This window comes from Macaca mulatta, chromosome 12 (genome assembly GCF_049350105.2).
Source record: "Macaca mulatta isolate MMU2019108-1 chromosome 12, T2T-MMU8v2.0, whole genome shotgun sequence".
NCBI lineage: Eukaryota > Metazoa > Chordata > Mammalia > Primates > Cercopithecidae > Macaca > Macaca mulatta.
The window spans coordinates 129,211,772-129,226,950 of record NC_133417.1 but is presented as its reverse complement, the minus strand read 5'-3'; the positions used below and the strand labels follow the sequence as shown (position 1 = coordinate 129,226,950).

Genomic DNA, 15,179 nt, shown 5'->3' with positions numbered 1-15,179 from the left:
TAAAAGGTAAAATATAGTTGACCTTTGAACAATGCAGGGATTAGGGATATTGACACCTTATGTAGCAGTAAATCTGTATATAACTTTTGACTTCCCAAAAACTTAACTCCTAATAGCCTATGGCTAACTGGAAGCCTTACTGATAATATATTAATAAACAATCAACACATTTTGTTATACGTATTATAAACTTTATTCTTACAACAAAGTAAGCTAAAAAATATAAAGGAAATCAAAGGAGGAGAAAATATATTTACGACTCATTAAGTGGACATGGATGATCAAAAAGCTCTTCATCTTTGTCTTCATGCTGAGTAGGCTGAAGAGGAGGAGGAAAAGAGGATGGTCTTGCTGTCTCAGGGTGGCAGAAACAGAAGAAAATCCGCGTATACATAGTGATCTGCAAAATTTAAACCCACGTTGTTCAAGGGTCAACTTTAACTTACTTTTAACCTACCAATTCAGTCAACTAGTTGTTTTTCAAATGTTCCCCTCCAAAAAGTCTCTGCTTTACCTTGGGGAGCTATAAACCCTGTAATATAAGCTCAAGTTCCACTTTCCTAGCCAGTCTCAGGAAAGGCACTTCAAAATTCCTTTATCTTTCTTTATAAAAAAACGTCAGACCGGGCGCAGTGGCTCACACCTGTAATCCCAGCACTTTGGGAGGCCGAGGTGGGCAGATCACGAGGTCAAGAGATTGAGACCATCCTGGCCAACATGGTGAAACCCCATCTCTACTAAAATACAAAAAATTAGCTGGGCATGGTAGCATGCACCTGTAGTCCCAGCTACTCGGGAGGCTGAGGCAGGGGAATCCCTTGAACTCAGGAGGCGGAGGTTGCAGTGAGCTAAGATTGCACCACTGCACTCCAGCTTGGGCAACAGAGCCAGACTCCGTCTAAAAAATAAATAAATGAATTCATGGTAAAAGTGCTGTTGGTTTTAACATTTTACCTCTTTTCTATTTTCAACTCGTAGGTCCTGCTATTCTTGTTAACCCCCGCGAGTGACTACTGGAAGACTCAAACTAAAAATAACTGTTGCCGAAAAGTTTTTAAAAAATGATAAATCAAAAGGAATTTGCAGTTAGGGGATTATTGAACTGCCCACAAAGGATTAGAACACCAAAACCTCTCTACTGAATTAAATGTGTTCCAATACTTAGAAGAGTGCTTGGTACGTACTATTATTATGACTAGAATACTAAATTGAACTGAAATCTATGCTTTATTTTCCCTTCACCATTAACATTTTAAGCTGTTTTTGAGTTTCAACTTCTTAGAAAAGGCAATTTCTGAGAAGCATAACATTTGCCTTTTCCTGCTATTTACAATAGAAACTGAGTAAGAAACATACTAGAAGTATACAGAATTTTAAACTTGGAATTTGGGGATCATGTAAATAGCTGCCTACTTATAATCTATACCATGCATTTCCCAAAGAGTTCTAACATTACTATTTCAGTTAAAATTGTATTACAGAAGCAAAGTTCATCAACCTCCTGCCATTACTGGGTATATCAAATTAAAATGCAATGTAACATGTGGAGAAAAAATGTATTGGTATTACAGCAAAAAATTCACATAAGATACATAAATTATGATACCTCAAAGCTAGAGGCAAATGAAATACACCTAATTATACAAATTCTATACAATTAAATCAAGAACTTTAGGAAAATTTCTTGTAAAAATGTCAAGAAAAGATTTGATCTGGTTGGGCACAGTAGCTCACACCTGTAATCCCAGCACTTTGGGAGGCCAAGGTAGGCGGATCACCTGAGGTCAGGAGTTCAAGACCAGCCTGATCAACATGGAGAAACCCCATCTCTACCAAAAATACAAAAATTAGCCGGGTATGGTGGCATATGCCTGTAATTCCAGCTACTAGGGAGGCTGGGGCACAAGAATCGCTTGAACCTGTGAGGTGGAGGTTGCAGTGAGCCGAGATCGCACCACTGCAGTCCAGCCTGGGTGACAGAGTAAGACTCTATCTCAAGAAAAAAAAAAAAAAGATTTGATCAAACCAAGATTTTAGAAAAACAAAATCAAAAACACTGTGACTTGATTAACATTTATTTAATTTTGGGAACACAGTAAAAAAGAAGAACAAACCAAAAAAAAACCACCTATTTCTTCACAATTTTGAAAATGTCTGGCTTGAAACACCTTTGACATTTAACTCACTTTCAGTCTCAAGTTTCAGGCTGCCACATTCATGGCTGGCTAGCTGGCAGTGATGCTCTTCTCTGCTCTCAAGGTTTCTTTGGGCTTGGAATAGTTCCAAGGCCGTCTATTCTCTGTGAATCCATAAAGTTTTCTAAGGGCCACTCGAGCAGCCTCTTCTTCTGCAACCAATACTGTTTCCCCAGGTCCTTCTGCAATCAACTTTTTATCACTAGAAAGAGAACAAATAGTAGTCTTAAATTACATGGAATATCATAAGACAGTACACAAAGCAGTTATAAAGCAATTATGCCATCTACATCTTATTTCAATAACACACATTAGAAGTAACACAATAGCTTTGATAGATCATCTTTTGGATTTTAACTAGATTTGTTGCAAGTTCATTATATATGGTAATTAGACAAAGATACACTCATGTTTCATTAGAAATATATACAACTCTATCAAGTCAAAAAAGCATCTATGTTTTCAATTGTTGATGAGAGAATTGGAAGAATATGTAAATAAATATCTCCTTATAAAACCCTGAAACTAGTAAAAATATTATCAGGAATTATGACTATTTTTATTTTTAATGTGTGACATAACTTGGGAAAAGATTCTGTTGAAAAAATTATGCCTTTTGAGTTTGTCATCTAAACTTTAACACAAATGAGAAACCAGTTCTATACTTCAAATTAAGAACTTTAGGCCAGGCGTGATGGCTCACACTTTTTTTTTTTTTTTTTTTGAGAAAGAGTCTCGCTCTGTCGTCCAGGCTGGAGTGCAGTGGTGCGATCTCAGCTCACTGCAAGCTCTGCCTCCCAGGTTCACGCCATTCTCCCACCTTAGCCTCCCAAGTAGCTAGGACTACAGGTGCCCGCCACCACACCAGGCTAGCTTTTTGTATTTTTAGTAGAGACGGGCATTTCACCGTGTTAGCCAGGATGGTCTCCATCTCCTGACCTTGTGATCCGCCCGCCTTGGCCACCCCATGGCTCACACCTTTAACACCAACACTTTGGGAGACCAAAGCAGGAGGATTGCTTGAGCCCAGGAGTTCGAGATCAGACTGCACAACATAGTGAGACCTCCAAAAAAAAAAAAAAAAAAATGAAATGAAATAAAAAAAAAGAGCTTCAAAACAGGCTCAGATTTTAAAATTATTTTATATATTTCTAACCCAGTCTAATTTATTTCCAAGTGAGGTAACACTCAATGTTGGCTATGAGTATTCTATTGATAAATCTAAGGTAGGTAGTCCTCTGCTTTACTGGTATTTCTATATCATAATGATTTATCTTCTTAAAAAACGTGAAATGTTCCTTCAAGAGAGCAGAGAATGTAGAATGTGCACATCAAATAACTATAATCCTTTTTGTTTTGCTACTTCTGAAATATATTTAACTACTTCCTAGAAATTTTCTGACCTAAAATTTCATCTGTGCCATTAAAAGAAGCATCTCCAGAAAGTTTCATGCACAGCAACTGCATTTACTAAATCGGATTCGATATAAACTGATTTGAAAGTGAAGACTGAAGCCAAATTAAAGAAAAACTAGTGAAGCTACACAAAGAACAACAATAAATTTGCTAAAAAACATCTGTTATGATAATAATTGGAAATGAAACAAATGTTATATAAGTTAAACTTTATAATAATAAACACAAATTTGCACAAATCTTGAGAAACAGAAAAAGTCATCTTAAAGTGAATAACAAGCATAGAATTTTGTTTTTAGTCTAACGTTGCTGGTTTTATCATTGATCATGTTTTAAAGTCATTATGTAAAATCTACAAAAACACAACTACCCAACAGTAATCACTGTAGTGATACGGCAAATGACTTCTTACATTTTTTTTTTAGATAAAAGATCATTCTCTAAAATATCCCAATCTCATTAAAAATTCTTTTAAAGTGTTGCCTGTAATAGCTGTACTATATATTACATCATGTACATGTATCATTTCCCTCTTGTGGAATATCAAATTTATTTCTAATTGTTTTTCAGTTCAACAACTATTTACTGACCACCACGTCCCAGCAACTGTTCAAGGTATGGAGCATAAAGAGGTAAACAACAAATGTCTTTGTTCACAAAATTTGTCTGCAAATTTAAGGCAAACAACCAAAAGTTGAAATACCAAAATCAAAGAACATAAAAAATTTTAAGATGCTTGGCATTTCGTCAAAATTATTCACAGAAATATGGTACATTGTTTTCCTATCAGCAGTGTATAAACTGATGATAAAAGATATGTTTAAAAGGTTTGCCAAACAGACAAGTAACAAAGAGTAGCTCACTGTTTTTGCATTTCAATAAATAAAACTTTTTACAACACTATCCATTTTCCCCACATGGTAACTTCTATTTCTTTTATACTTATAAAGTCTTTTTGTGATACAAGGATTAGAAAAATATTTACCTAAATCTTAATCTAGCTATTTTAAATATTCACTATTTACATTTAACACTTTAATCTTAACATCTGAGATTAATTTGGGGCAGGTCAACTTTTTACTAACAAAACTAAAAAGCTCTCTGGCCGGGCGCGGTGGCTCAAGCCTGTAATCCCAGCACTTTGGGAGGCCGAGACGGGCGGATCACGAGGTCAGGAGATCGAGACCATCTTGGCTACCACGGTGAAACCCCGTCTCTCCTAAAAAAATACAAAAAACTAGCCGGGCGAGGTGGCGGGTGCCTGTAGTCCCAGCTACTTGGGAGGCTGAGGCAGGAGAATGGCGTGAACCCGAGAGGAGGAGCTTGCAGTGAGCTGAGATCCGGCCACTGCACTCCACCCTGGGTGACAGAGCGAGACTCCGTCTCATAAAAAAAAAAAAAAAAACTAAAAAGCTCTCAACATGGGTTGATTTATACATTTTGATGGATAACTAAGGCCCTTCCTTTCCAGATCTAGGCTCAGTTGAAGCTACTGACAAGAATGGATTAAGGTTGAATCTGTAACATAAGTCAACATTTGTACTTTTACACAGAAAAATTTAAGATAACATACTGAAAGTCTACAGCAAATATTATTGGCTGACAAAAGCCACTATTAGCAAAACTCAGATTCTTCCCCTAAGCATAACTGGCAGGAAGGGAAGTAGTAAATAATAACATGGGGAAGAGATTTTTTTTTAAATCTTTTAATGCAATTAGAAGTTACGTTACGGAATTTGAAGAGGTTATGTTAACATTCCTTATGGAATGTGAAGTCTGTTTTTAGGATTTCCTCAAAGTTATAAAGTTATGATTAAAATTTCACTAACCAGTATAAGCCAACAAAATACAAAGGCAAAGCTGTGGTGCCACCAGACTGCCTTGTAAGTCTTGATTCAGGGGCTGAAATATTCCTTTTCTTCAGTTCTTCTACCAATAGCCCCATGGGATCTATTATCTTCCACATCTCAAAGAGCTCTTTTCCAGTCATTTGAGTAATTAAGAAGTCCTACATATAAAAATACAATTTATACATTTTAATTAGTAGAAAGAACAATAGGACCACAATTCAAAATATATTCTTTACACTTTTTTAAATTAGAGAAGCCACAGAGTACATTTTTAACAGAAATTTAAAACTTAATGGGAAATGAAAGACAAAAATGTACTATTCTTTTTCATTCCCCCAGTTTTTACACACATTTTATTACAAAAATCATAGTTGGATTAAAAAAACTTGAAAGCCCAAGAAACCTATTTCATACTATGATCTACCAAAATTCCACAGAAGGTAGAATCCTGTAATTTTTTTTTTTTTCTTTTTTGAGACAGGGCTTCACTCTGTTGCCTAGGCTAGAGTGCAGAGGTGTGATCACAAGTACACTGAAACCTCGGACTACTGGGCTCAAGCAATCCTCCCAGCTCGGCCTCTTTAGCAGCTGAGACTATAGGTGCACACCACCATACCCGGCTAGTTTTTAAATTTTTTGTAGAGACGAGGTCTCCATAAGTTGCCCAGGTTGGTCTCAACTCCTAGCCTGAAAGGATCCTCCTGCCTTGGCTTCTCAAAGTACTGGAATTATAGGCATTAGTCACCACACCCTGCCCTATCTTATAATTCAGAATTATATTCCTACTAGTAAAAAAAAAAATATTTAAAGAATTGAGTTAACAAATAAAAAGTAGTAACTTCTTACAGAAACTCATGTAAAATGGCACTCAGAGCCTCTAGGTAACAATATTTCCTCCATTAATAATGTTTTTAAAAACTTGGCCGGGCAAGGTGGCTCACACCTGTAATCCCAGGACTTTGGGGGACCGAGGCAGGCAGATCACTTGAGGCCAGGAGTTTGAGACTAGCCTGGCCAACATGGTGAAACCCTGTCACTACTAAAAATACAAAAATTAGCCAGGCGTGATGGTGCACACCTGTAAACCCAGCTAGAAGGGAGACTGAGGTGCAAGAATCACTTGAACCTGGGAGGTGCAGGTGGCAGTCAGCCAAGATCATGCTACCACAGCACTCCAGCCTGGGCAACACGGCAAGACTCTGTCTCTAAAAATAATAATAAATAATTTTTCAAAAATCGCTTAATAATTTCACATAAACTTTTAAAACTGTAACATACTAATAATTATTTATATGACTAAGATAACTGAGAAATTATGAACATTCAAAGCAGAATTGATTTTGCCAGTAAAAAGCATTACGCTGTATAGAAACTATGGAAGCAAACATTAATTTACAGCAATTTACATATTCCAATTAACTTGTATTAACAAACATTAGTAATACGATAACAGGATGGATGGATGGATGGAGGCAGGAGGGAAGAAATTTAAAAAGACCCCTTAGTTCATGAAATGAAGTCAATTCATTACAACACTCCTCCAAGCACCAGAACACTTTCAACTTCATTAATAAAAAATATTAGGCCAGGCATGGTGGCTGATACCTATAATCCCAGCACTCTGGGAGGCCGAGGTGGGAGGATCAATCACTTGAGATCAGGAGTTCAAGACCAGCCTGAACACCATAATGAGATCGCGTTTCTACAAAAAAAAAATTTAGCTGGACGTAGTGGCGCATGCCTGTGGTCCCAGCTACTAGGCAAGCTGACATAGGAGGATGGCTTGAGCCCAGGAAGTCGAGGCTGCAGTGTGCTGTGATTGTGCCACTGCACTGCAGCCTGGACAACAGAGTGAGACACTGTCTCAAAAAAAAAAAATTTATAAATCCATTCTCAGTAGGGGATTTTGAAATGTTTTAATGTACAGAAGTAGATATGCCTTATGGGATATGTATGTATATGCACATATATAAAAATCACTGAACTGCTATCTGTCATATAGAATAACCAAGTGTAAGGTAAGGAAACACAACTCTTTCCCACCATCGAAGATATTAGTAGGAATATAGAAAGAAAGCTCAATTTTTCTTAAGTGATTACCTTCTATTTTTTGCTATTTGCTCCTGGTCTTACTAATTTATTATTAGAACTTTCTAGTAGGGTGTAAGTTGAATACTCCAATCTCACCTCCCCAGAATAGGGAAGGGGTATGAAGAAATGATGTTTCTAAAATGCGCATTTGATCATTAAAAACCTCCCACTTAGAACAACTCCAGCTGTCACTATACAAGATCATCAAAATACATACCCCGTAGCATGGCTAAGAGTGCTGTTCTCATTTCCAGATGCAGAGATACCACCTGGAGAGCTACTTAAAATACAGATTCTGGCTGGGAGCGGTGGCTCACGCCTGTAATCCCAGCACTTTGGGAGGCCGAGGTGGGTGGATCACGAGGTCAGGAGATCGAGTGGATCACGAGGTCAGGAGATCGAGACCATCCTGGCTAACACAGTGAAACCCTGTCTCTACTAAAAATAGAAAAAATTAGCCAGGCATGGTGGCGGGTGCCTGTAGTCCCAGCTACTTGGGAGGCTGAGGCAGGAGAATTGTGTGAACCCGGGAGGCGGAGCTTGCAGTGAGATGAGATCGCATCACTGCACTCCAGCCTGTGCAACAAAGCAGACTCTGTCTCAAAAAAAAAAAAAAAAAAAAAAGATTCCTAGGTCCTACTCCCAGAGATTATGTACTCTGAGGGGGTGCCTGAGAATCTGCATTTCTATCAAGTTCTCCAGTGACGCTGATACTGACGCCCAAACCACTTTCTGAGTAACACTGTTGGCTCTTCTGTACACTGGCTCTTGAAGGTCCAGACTCATCTCTGATCACTTCTCCAAATGCAATATGATTCAGTCACAAAAAATTAACTGTAGTTCCCAAGCACACACTCACCCTTGACATTGTCTTCCCAAAACATCTTTTTTACGGGCACAAATCGCTTCTATAAAACCTTTCCTACCCTTACTAAAGTTGGTTGTTGCCTGAACTCTGAATTCACTCTGCGCCTTAACACCTCTAGGAAAGCACTTCCACACTGCATTCCATCTAACTAATGAGTTGTGAGTAGGATCAAATCCTATTTAGATTGTGGCTCCAGAGCTCAGCAGAGTGCCTGGCCCATAGTAAGGCACTCAACATTAAGTGGATGAACAAATGAAACAGGACAATCCAAACCTGTCAATTCTACTATGAGAGACATCAAAGCTCAACTTATAAACAGATATTTGAATTATCTATGTTTCGTAAGATCTTTACTTGGAACTGTTAAGAGGCATTAAAATATGGTAAATATTTCCAACATAGTTTCATGACTACCTTGTAGAATTTCAAAATGGTGACCAAAAATTATTTAAACTCCACAGAGGTTATAGTAAAGAGAATGGAAATCAAAGAGGACTTTGTCAGAATTTCTATAGAAAAAACTAACTGGGGGGAGAAAGATAGGTCTTACCTATGAACAAAGTCTGAAGTGTCAGTAAATACAGATATTCTCTTAACAAAATTATCAAACTTGGTATCAAAACTAAATGAACAGATTCCAATAGCATGTGATGCTGGTTTAAGGACTGAATGTCAGTCAGATAGATGCTTGAATCAAAACTGTCTTTCTGACTTAAAGAGATTGTGTGGACTCTCTATTATCAAAAAGTGAACAAAATCTCATGTTTTCATCCAATGGCAGAGGATAAAACTTCTCCCAGTTAATAAATTACAAACGGATAGTGAGAGTCAAGTTGTACCAATTAAGAAACCGAATTAGCTAAGTCACTAGCTAACAAAGAGTTAGGCATTAGAGGGACTTGAAATCCAAGATTTATCACTTGGAAGAGCAGACAGCAGCTGGTACTGAAGCACAGGCCTCTGCATACTGTCCTTTGACTTCATTCATTCACCAAACATCTACTGAGTATCTCTCATGCAGGCAGTATCCTTGGCCCTAAGGATGTAAACTTAAAGATGACATGGCTTGTGGTCCTTCAGAAATCACAACCCACAATTTAATATTCACTTTTTATGATATCCATAATAAGAGACAACTGGAATAATTACAGCCCTTCCATAAAAAAGTTTTAGGTTTTTCTCAGTTTTTCTTGGGACAAACATTCACTTCCAAGGTGATGTATCAAAGAAGCGAATTACAAAAGAAAATTTTCCCTTCTGTCTTTCTCAAGCATGTCCAATTAATAATTACGTACCCTGATAAAAAGTGCAGTCCTCTCGGGTCCACTGCTCTGTAACAGGGCTCCAATAACTGCAAAGAAAGTTTGCTGTAATACAGTCGGGGGCACTGGGAATTCCTCACTCAGTGTTAACTGCTCCACAGCCAAGTTTCTAGCCACGTGACACACGACTTCCTCACCAGTGAGAAAGTCAACAAGATTTCTGATGCCTTCAGTGGGCAAGTCTGGGAACTCGTCTTCAAGAAACTGTGTGAGGCAAGTCTGTGAAAAAGATGTCCCTTGTTCAGATAGTTCCTGATTACTTTTAAGATTCAGAAGTACAGCTTCTTTCTCTATCCCAAGTTGCTGGCGCTTGGCCTCCTCACTTTTAATATAGCAGCTATTAACAAATGCAGTTTTGAGAAGATCTAAGGAAAAGTTTTCCTGTAACCGATGTCCAAAAGCTTGTATTTCTGCATGGTAATCCCAGTTCGGCTTCTCGGAACTGAAAATGTAAAGATAGTAAGAGATGGTAAAGAGAACAACCTCTTACTGTGATATAAAAATTTTTCACTGTGTTGTAATGTTATTAATTATATAAAGGAAATGAAAGAAGGTTATATTTCTTTTTAATGCCAGGCTGATATTCTAAATGTTAAGACTGAAGTCAGATAAATACTGGAAGTCCCTTGCTATATTCTACATATATGATCGGATTAATTTTCCCGTTGATCCAATTGTCACATGAAATTGGTTCTTCAACATAAAAGACTAAGCCATTAGCCTTTTAGGTTCCTTATTTCTGCTCTAATCATGAAACTATGTTTTATACCTAAGTATGAAACATAAATGATAATTTCACAGATTCAAGCCATAAACACTAGGTATGTTATATTTATGGTCATCCCTCAATATCCGTGGGGAATTGGTTCCGAGGACTCTCCTGAATACTGAAATTCATGGATGCTCCAGTCTCCCATATAAATGGTGTAGTACAGGCACACTTCATTTCACTGTACTTTGGTCTATTGTGCTTCACAGATTTATTGCATTTTATTTTTACAAATTGAAGGTTTGTAGCAATTCTGCATGTGCTCACTTTGTGTCTGTGTTAGCATTTTTTTGCAATGAAGTATTTTAAATTAAGGTACATACATTGCTTTTTAGACAATACTACTGCATACTTAATAAACTACAGAATAGTATAAACATAACTTAGGTATGCACTGGGAAATTTAAAAAGTCACGTGACTCGTTTTATTGCCGTGGTCTAGAACCAACCCTACAATATGTATGAGGTATACCTGTATTTGCATATAACCTATGCACATCCTCCTGTATACTTTAAGTCATCTCTGGATTACTTACACGTAACACAATATAAAACCCCTTTAAGAAACAAAGGGAAGCAAAGTATAAAAAGCTGGGTTGAAAGTCATAAGATATACATATAATATATACACTTATATAATCTGTACAAACCGTAAAGTTTCTTCCAACTTTGAGAGCCTAAAATACTTAACCTTATAATAAACAAGGGAATGGGAATTAAGAAGAGATTTTATTTTTTGCCATAAACTTATCTGTTAGAAGACCGTTCCTACTGGTAGGAGTACAAAGTGGATCAACATTTTTTGGAGGGCAACGTTAAAGTACTAATAGCATTCAAAATTACATGCTACGTACGCATCCCCAAAGGTGAAATAAAGATACACGCTGTTACATAGGTTTTAATGGCAATAATATGGAGCTCATAAGCCCATAAACAGAGCCATAAAAAAGAGTGAGGTACATCTCTTTGTAATGCCATGACAACATGTCAAAGACACATTATTAAAGAGAAAAAGATGAAGGAATTTAAATTATGTAAAGTATGATCTGATTTGAAGCCATAAAAACCTGTCTCTCTGCCAAACCTGTTACCAGAACAACATTAATTTGGGCAAAAATCGAAAGCTAACTTTTTTTCCTTTTTCTCTAGACAGTAGACTTCAGGTTGTAGATTAATTTTTTTTTCTCCTTAATTTACAATGCTGTGGACTGCTTTCTTCTCGCTTATCGGAATTCTCGAGTATTACAAATGGGGGCTACAACACCCAAGTCCACATAAGGAAGACCCTCCGGCCAGCCCCATTTCTCCCAATTTCCAGTAGACAAAATCCTAAATGGTAGTTTCAAAACGTCGGGAGCAGCCTGAAGCTCTACCACCCGCGGCACAAATCCATTTTCTTTGCCTCAGGCCACGCGCCCACAGCTCACGGGTGTCTCTATCGCAAACTTCCTAAAGCTTAATCCTGGGGCGCATCAGCCGCAGGCACAACACCGCGGGAGGAAGACCCCGTGTCTGCGACCGCCACCCTGACACCCCTTCCCGAGGTGTCTCCTACCGGCGCACGGGCGGCGGCGGGCACCGCAGAAGGCGCAGCCGCTCTAACTCCTTCTGGAAGCGGAAGGCGGCGCGGAATCCCTTCTTCACTCCCCGAACCGGAGGGACCAGCTTGGGGACGACTGGAGCAAGGAGGCAGCGAGGCCCCTGCTGCAGCACTCTTACCAGCCCGGACGCCATTGCACGGGAGAGAGCGATGGAGGACGGAACGAAAGTAGTCGGGCTAGTGTCCCCGTAACACACTTCCCCCGGAACCCGGGACGCGGAGAGAGGACAGGGACGGAGACCGCCCCCAGGGCGGGGCGACTGAGAGAGGGCGGGGGCGGAGACAGCCCCGGGGGCGGGGCGACTGAGAGAGGGCGGGGGCGGAGACAGCCCCGGGGCGGGGTGACGGCGGCCGCCTTGGTGCTGCGCGTGCGTTGATTCTCTCCTCCATTGGCGTTACTTTCCAATGATCCGGGTTTGAGGGCGTTTGCGTCCAAAAGTTTCTGGGAGACGTTGCTTCACCCTGTCAGTTATTCTCTTGTTCCTTCTTCTCTCGTTACAGCAAAACAAACAAAAATCTCTTTCACGTTCAAGTTAAGGAAACATTTAAATCCTCAAAAACGAAAACATTTTTATTTATATTTAGTGTTCCAGACCATCAGTACTGCCATTATTGAGCAAGTATTTACCGAGCTTCTATTTTTGACCCAGCACGTCTCCAAAAGCCTTAGTTTTGGAAACCCTAGACTCAGAAATGTTGGCTTATCCAAAATTAACATTTTTCTTTAAAAGCAATCTAATAGTACATTTTTTTTTCTTTTCTTTTTTTTTGAGAGGGAGTCTCGCTCTGTCGCCCAGGCTAGAGTGCAGTGGCCGGATCTCAGCTCACTGCAAGCTCCGCCTCCCGGGTTTACGCCATTCTCCTGCCTCAGCCTCCAGAGTAGCTGGGATTACAGGCGCCCGCCACCTCGCCCGGCTATATTTTTCTATCTTTTAGTAGGGACGGGGTTTCACCGTGTTAGCCAGGATGGTCTCGATCTCCTGACCTCGTGATCCGCCAGTCTCGGCCTCCCAAAGTGCTGGGATTACAGGCTTGAGCCACCACGCCCGGCCCAATAGTACATATTTTTAAACATCCGGAAAATGACTGGAAAAAATCATAAAACGGTAACGGTAGAATTAGTTTCTTCCTTCTTTAACACTCTGTAACAGTGTAATTCTATTGCTTTCCTATCAAACTGTTAATACAGTACAATTTTTAAAAGAACATATTAAGTCACAAAGGGAGGCTTGTTTGAATTCCCCGTTTTGAGTTGCCTGCTGAACATCTAGACTCTCAAAGGGGCAATGCTTTCTGAGATCTATGTTTTAAAGGCATCTGTGTCCCCAGCAGTCACCCAGATTGAACTCCTGTGTCTTTGATTGTTCTTTCCACAAACCCCCTCTTCGGTCCAGTTACCACCAAGTGGTTTTTCAATTTATTTCCACTGCAGGTACCTAGTGGCTCTCCTCACCTCTCCGTGGTTACTGTAATTGGCCTGGTACCAGCTCCCTTCCCCAGATACAGCTCACCTACATTTATCTCTCTGAAACACAGACCACAAAGCATGCTATGACTTAGCTGGAGAACCTTCAGTGCCAGGATCATACAACTCAGTTTAGGTTTCTCAGCTTGACCATTTCCAAAGGGAGAACCTAAATGGTTCATCTCAGCTTATAAAAGGGTTCCCTTTGGGAAGAGAGAGAGCAAAAGAGGGCCTGAGCACACACGGTTGAAGGAAATTCTCCAAGAAGGGGTGAAAGGAGGTCACAGTTGACCTTGTTATAATGTATGTAAAGTATTGAAAATTCATGGAACATCAATCCAATAAATGGATTAGGAGAAAAGGCAGAGAACTGTCATTTCCGTAGAGTTTCATTTATTAGGAAAAATAATCTAAAGTCCGTTGTAGCACAATCATGTTAAGTTAAAATGAGGTGTTTCCGTGTTGAGAGTTTCTCAGTCATACAACAATGAAAGCATCATTTGCAGATTAAAAAATGTAGGTCCTCAAAAGATTTACTAATGCCCTTCATGGAGCTCAGGAATTAGCCAGTTTTTAAAAATTTGCTCATACATTTGTTAATTTATTCAATAAACACATAATAGGAGGAGCACTTGGTTCTAGGACCCAGGCTCAGAAAACTTCAAGGAAGAAAAAGGCTAATGTGTTTTTTGGCCCTCAAAAACCTGATTTTTCCTTTAACCTGCTGGTAGCCCTAATTTGATTAAAGCTCACAGATGTCAACAACTTTCGAGTTTTCACTGGGTAAGCGTCAGGTGCAAGGGTGGGGAAAAGTCTCACTTAGGAAGAGGAGGTAAGGCGATTGAGGGTTCACTTTAACCCTTGGGGAACACTTCAACCTTTTGTGTTTTGATGCCAGGGATATTGCTTTTATATTCCTTCAGTGATGGTGAGGGCAGCTGGAATACAGGGCACAGAAAGATGGATAACAAAGTTAGTGAATTCTGCTATAGCACCTTCCTGGACAATGAAGCAATTCTGAACCCCTGAGATTACTTGCCACTACTTCATAGATTAGCTAAGGAATAACTACCAAATAGTGGCCTTTAATCCAACTCATAAGGAAAATTACAGACAGAAATAATTACCATAGGATGAAAATTACTATAGTTAAAACTGTTCATACAAAATTGGAGTTACTGATAAATATCGATATAGAATCAGTCTTCACCAAAGTTACACCTGTTCAACCTAGCTTTGGAAAATTTGACTTGATGGAAATTTTGACTTGATAGATCTAAAAGCCACAACAGAAAACTCACGATAGTAAAACTGATTAGCAAAAAGCCCTAGTAAACCTGAGCAACAAACAACATCTTAGGAAACAAATGCGGAAAAAAATTCAAGAAAATACATTAAGTAAGCAATATAAATATGAAAATACAATTAGAAATAGGATACTTGAGCTGTATAGAAAATTGATCAAGACATTTAATTGGTTTCATGGAGCTTATTCCAGAAAACATTTTCTCAAAAAAAAAATGCATCAATATTAATATAACTCTGTTAATTCAGAATTATGGAAGCAAAAACTTTTTTGGTGTGTTAGCAGCCAGCAAGATGG

General features: G+C 39.0%; 1 protein-coding gene across 1 annotated transcript; it reads right to left on the bottom strand.

Moving 5' to 3' along the window:
* Positions 1 to 169: 169 nt before the first annotated feature.
* MRPL44 (mitochondrial ribosomal protein L44) lies at positions 170 to 12,275 on the bottom strand. The gene is made up of 5 exons (XM_015111171.3): positions 12,067 to 12,275; positions 9,716 to 10,184; positions 5,441 to 5,619; positions 2,187 to 2,397; positions 170 to 400 (listed from the first exon to the last, which is right to left on the bottom strand). The coding sequence occupies exons 1-4, from the start codon at positions 12,243 to 12,245 to the stop codon at positions 2,226 to 2,228; spliced, it is 999 nt and encodes a 332-aa protein (XP_014966657.1). The 5' UTR covers positions 12,246 to 12,275; the 3' UTR covers positions 170 to 400; positions 2,187 to 2,225.
* Between the last annotated feature and the right edge of the window lie 2,904 nt (positions 12,276 to 15,179).

What these genes read in the sequence shown, in the direction of transcription:
- MRPL44 (XM_015111171.3), bottom strand. Translation starts at nt 12,245, where the DNA reads ATGGCGTCCGGGCTGGTAAGAGTGCTGCAGCAGGGGCCTCGCTGCCTC. An exon ending in CCGCCGCCGCCCGTGCGCCG is followed by an intron (nt 10,185 to 12,066) that starts GTAGGAGACACC and finishes TTACATTTTCAG; the next exon opens with TTCCGAGAAGCCGAACTGGG. An exon ending in TATTTTGTTGGCTTATACTG is followed by an intron (nt 2,398 to 5,440) that starts GTTAGTGAAATT and finishes TTCTCTTTCTAG; the next exon opens with TGATAAAAAGTTGATTGCAG.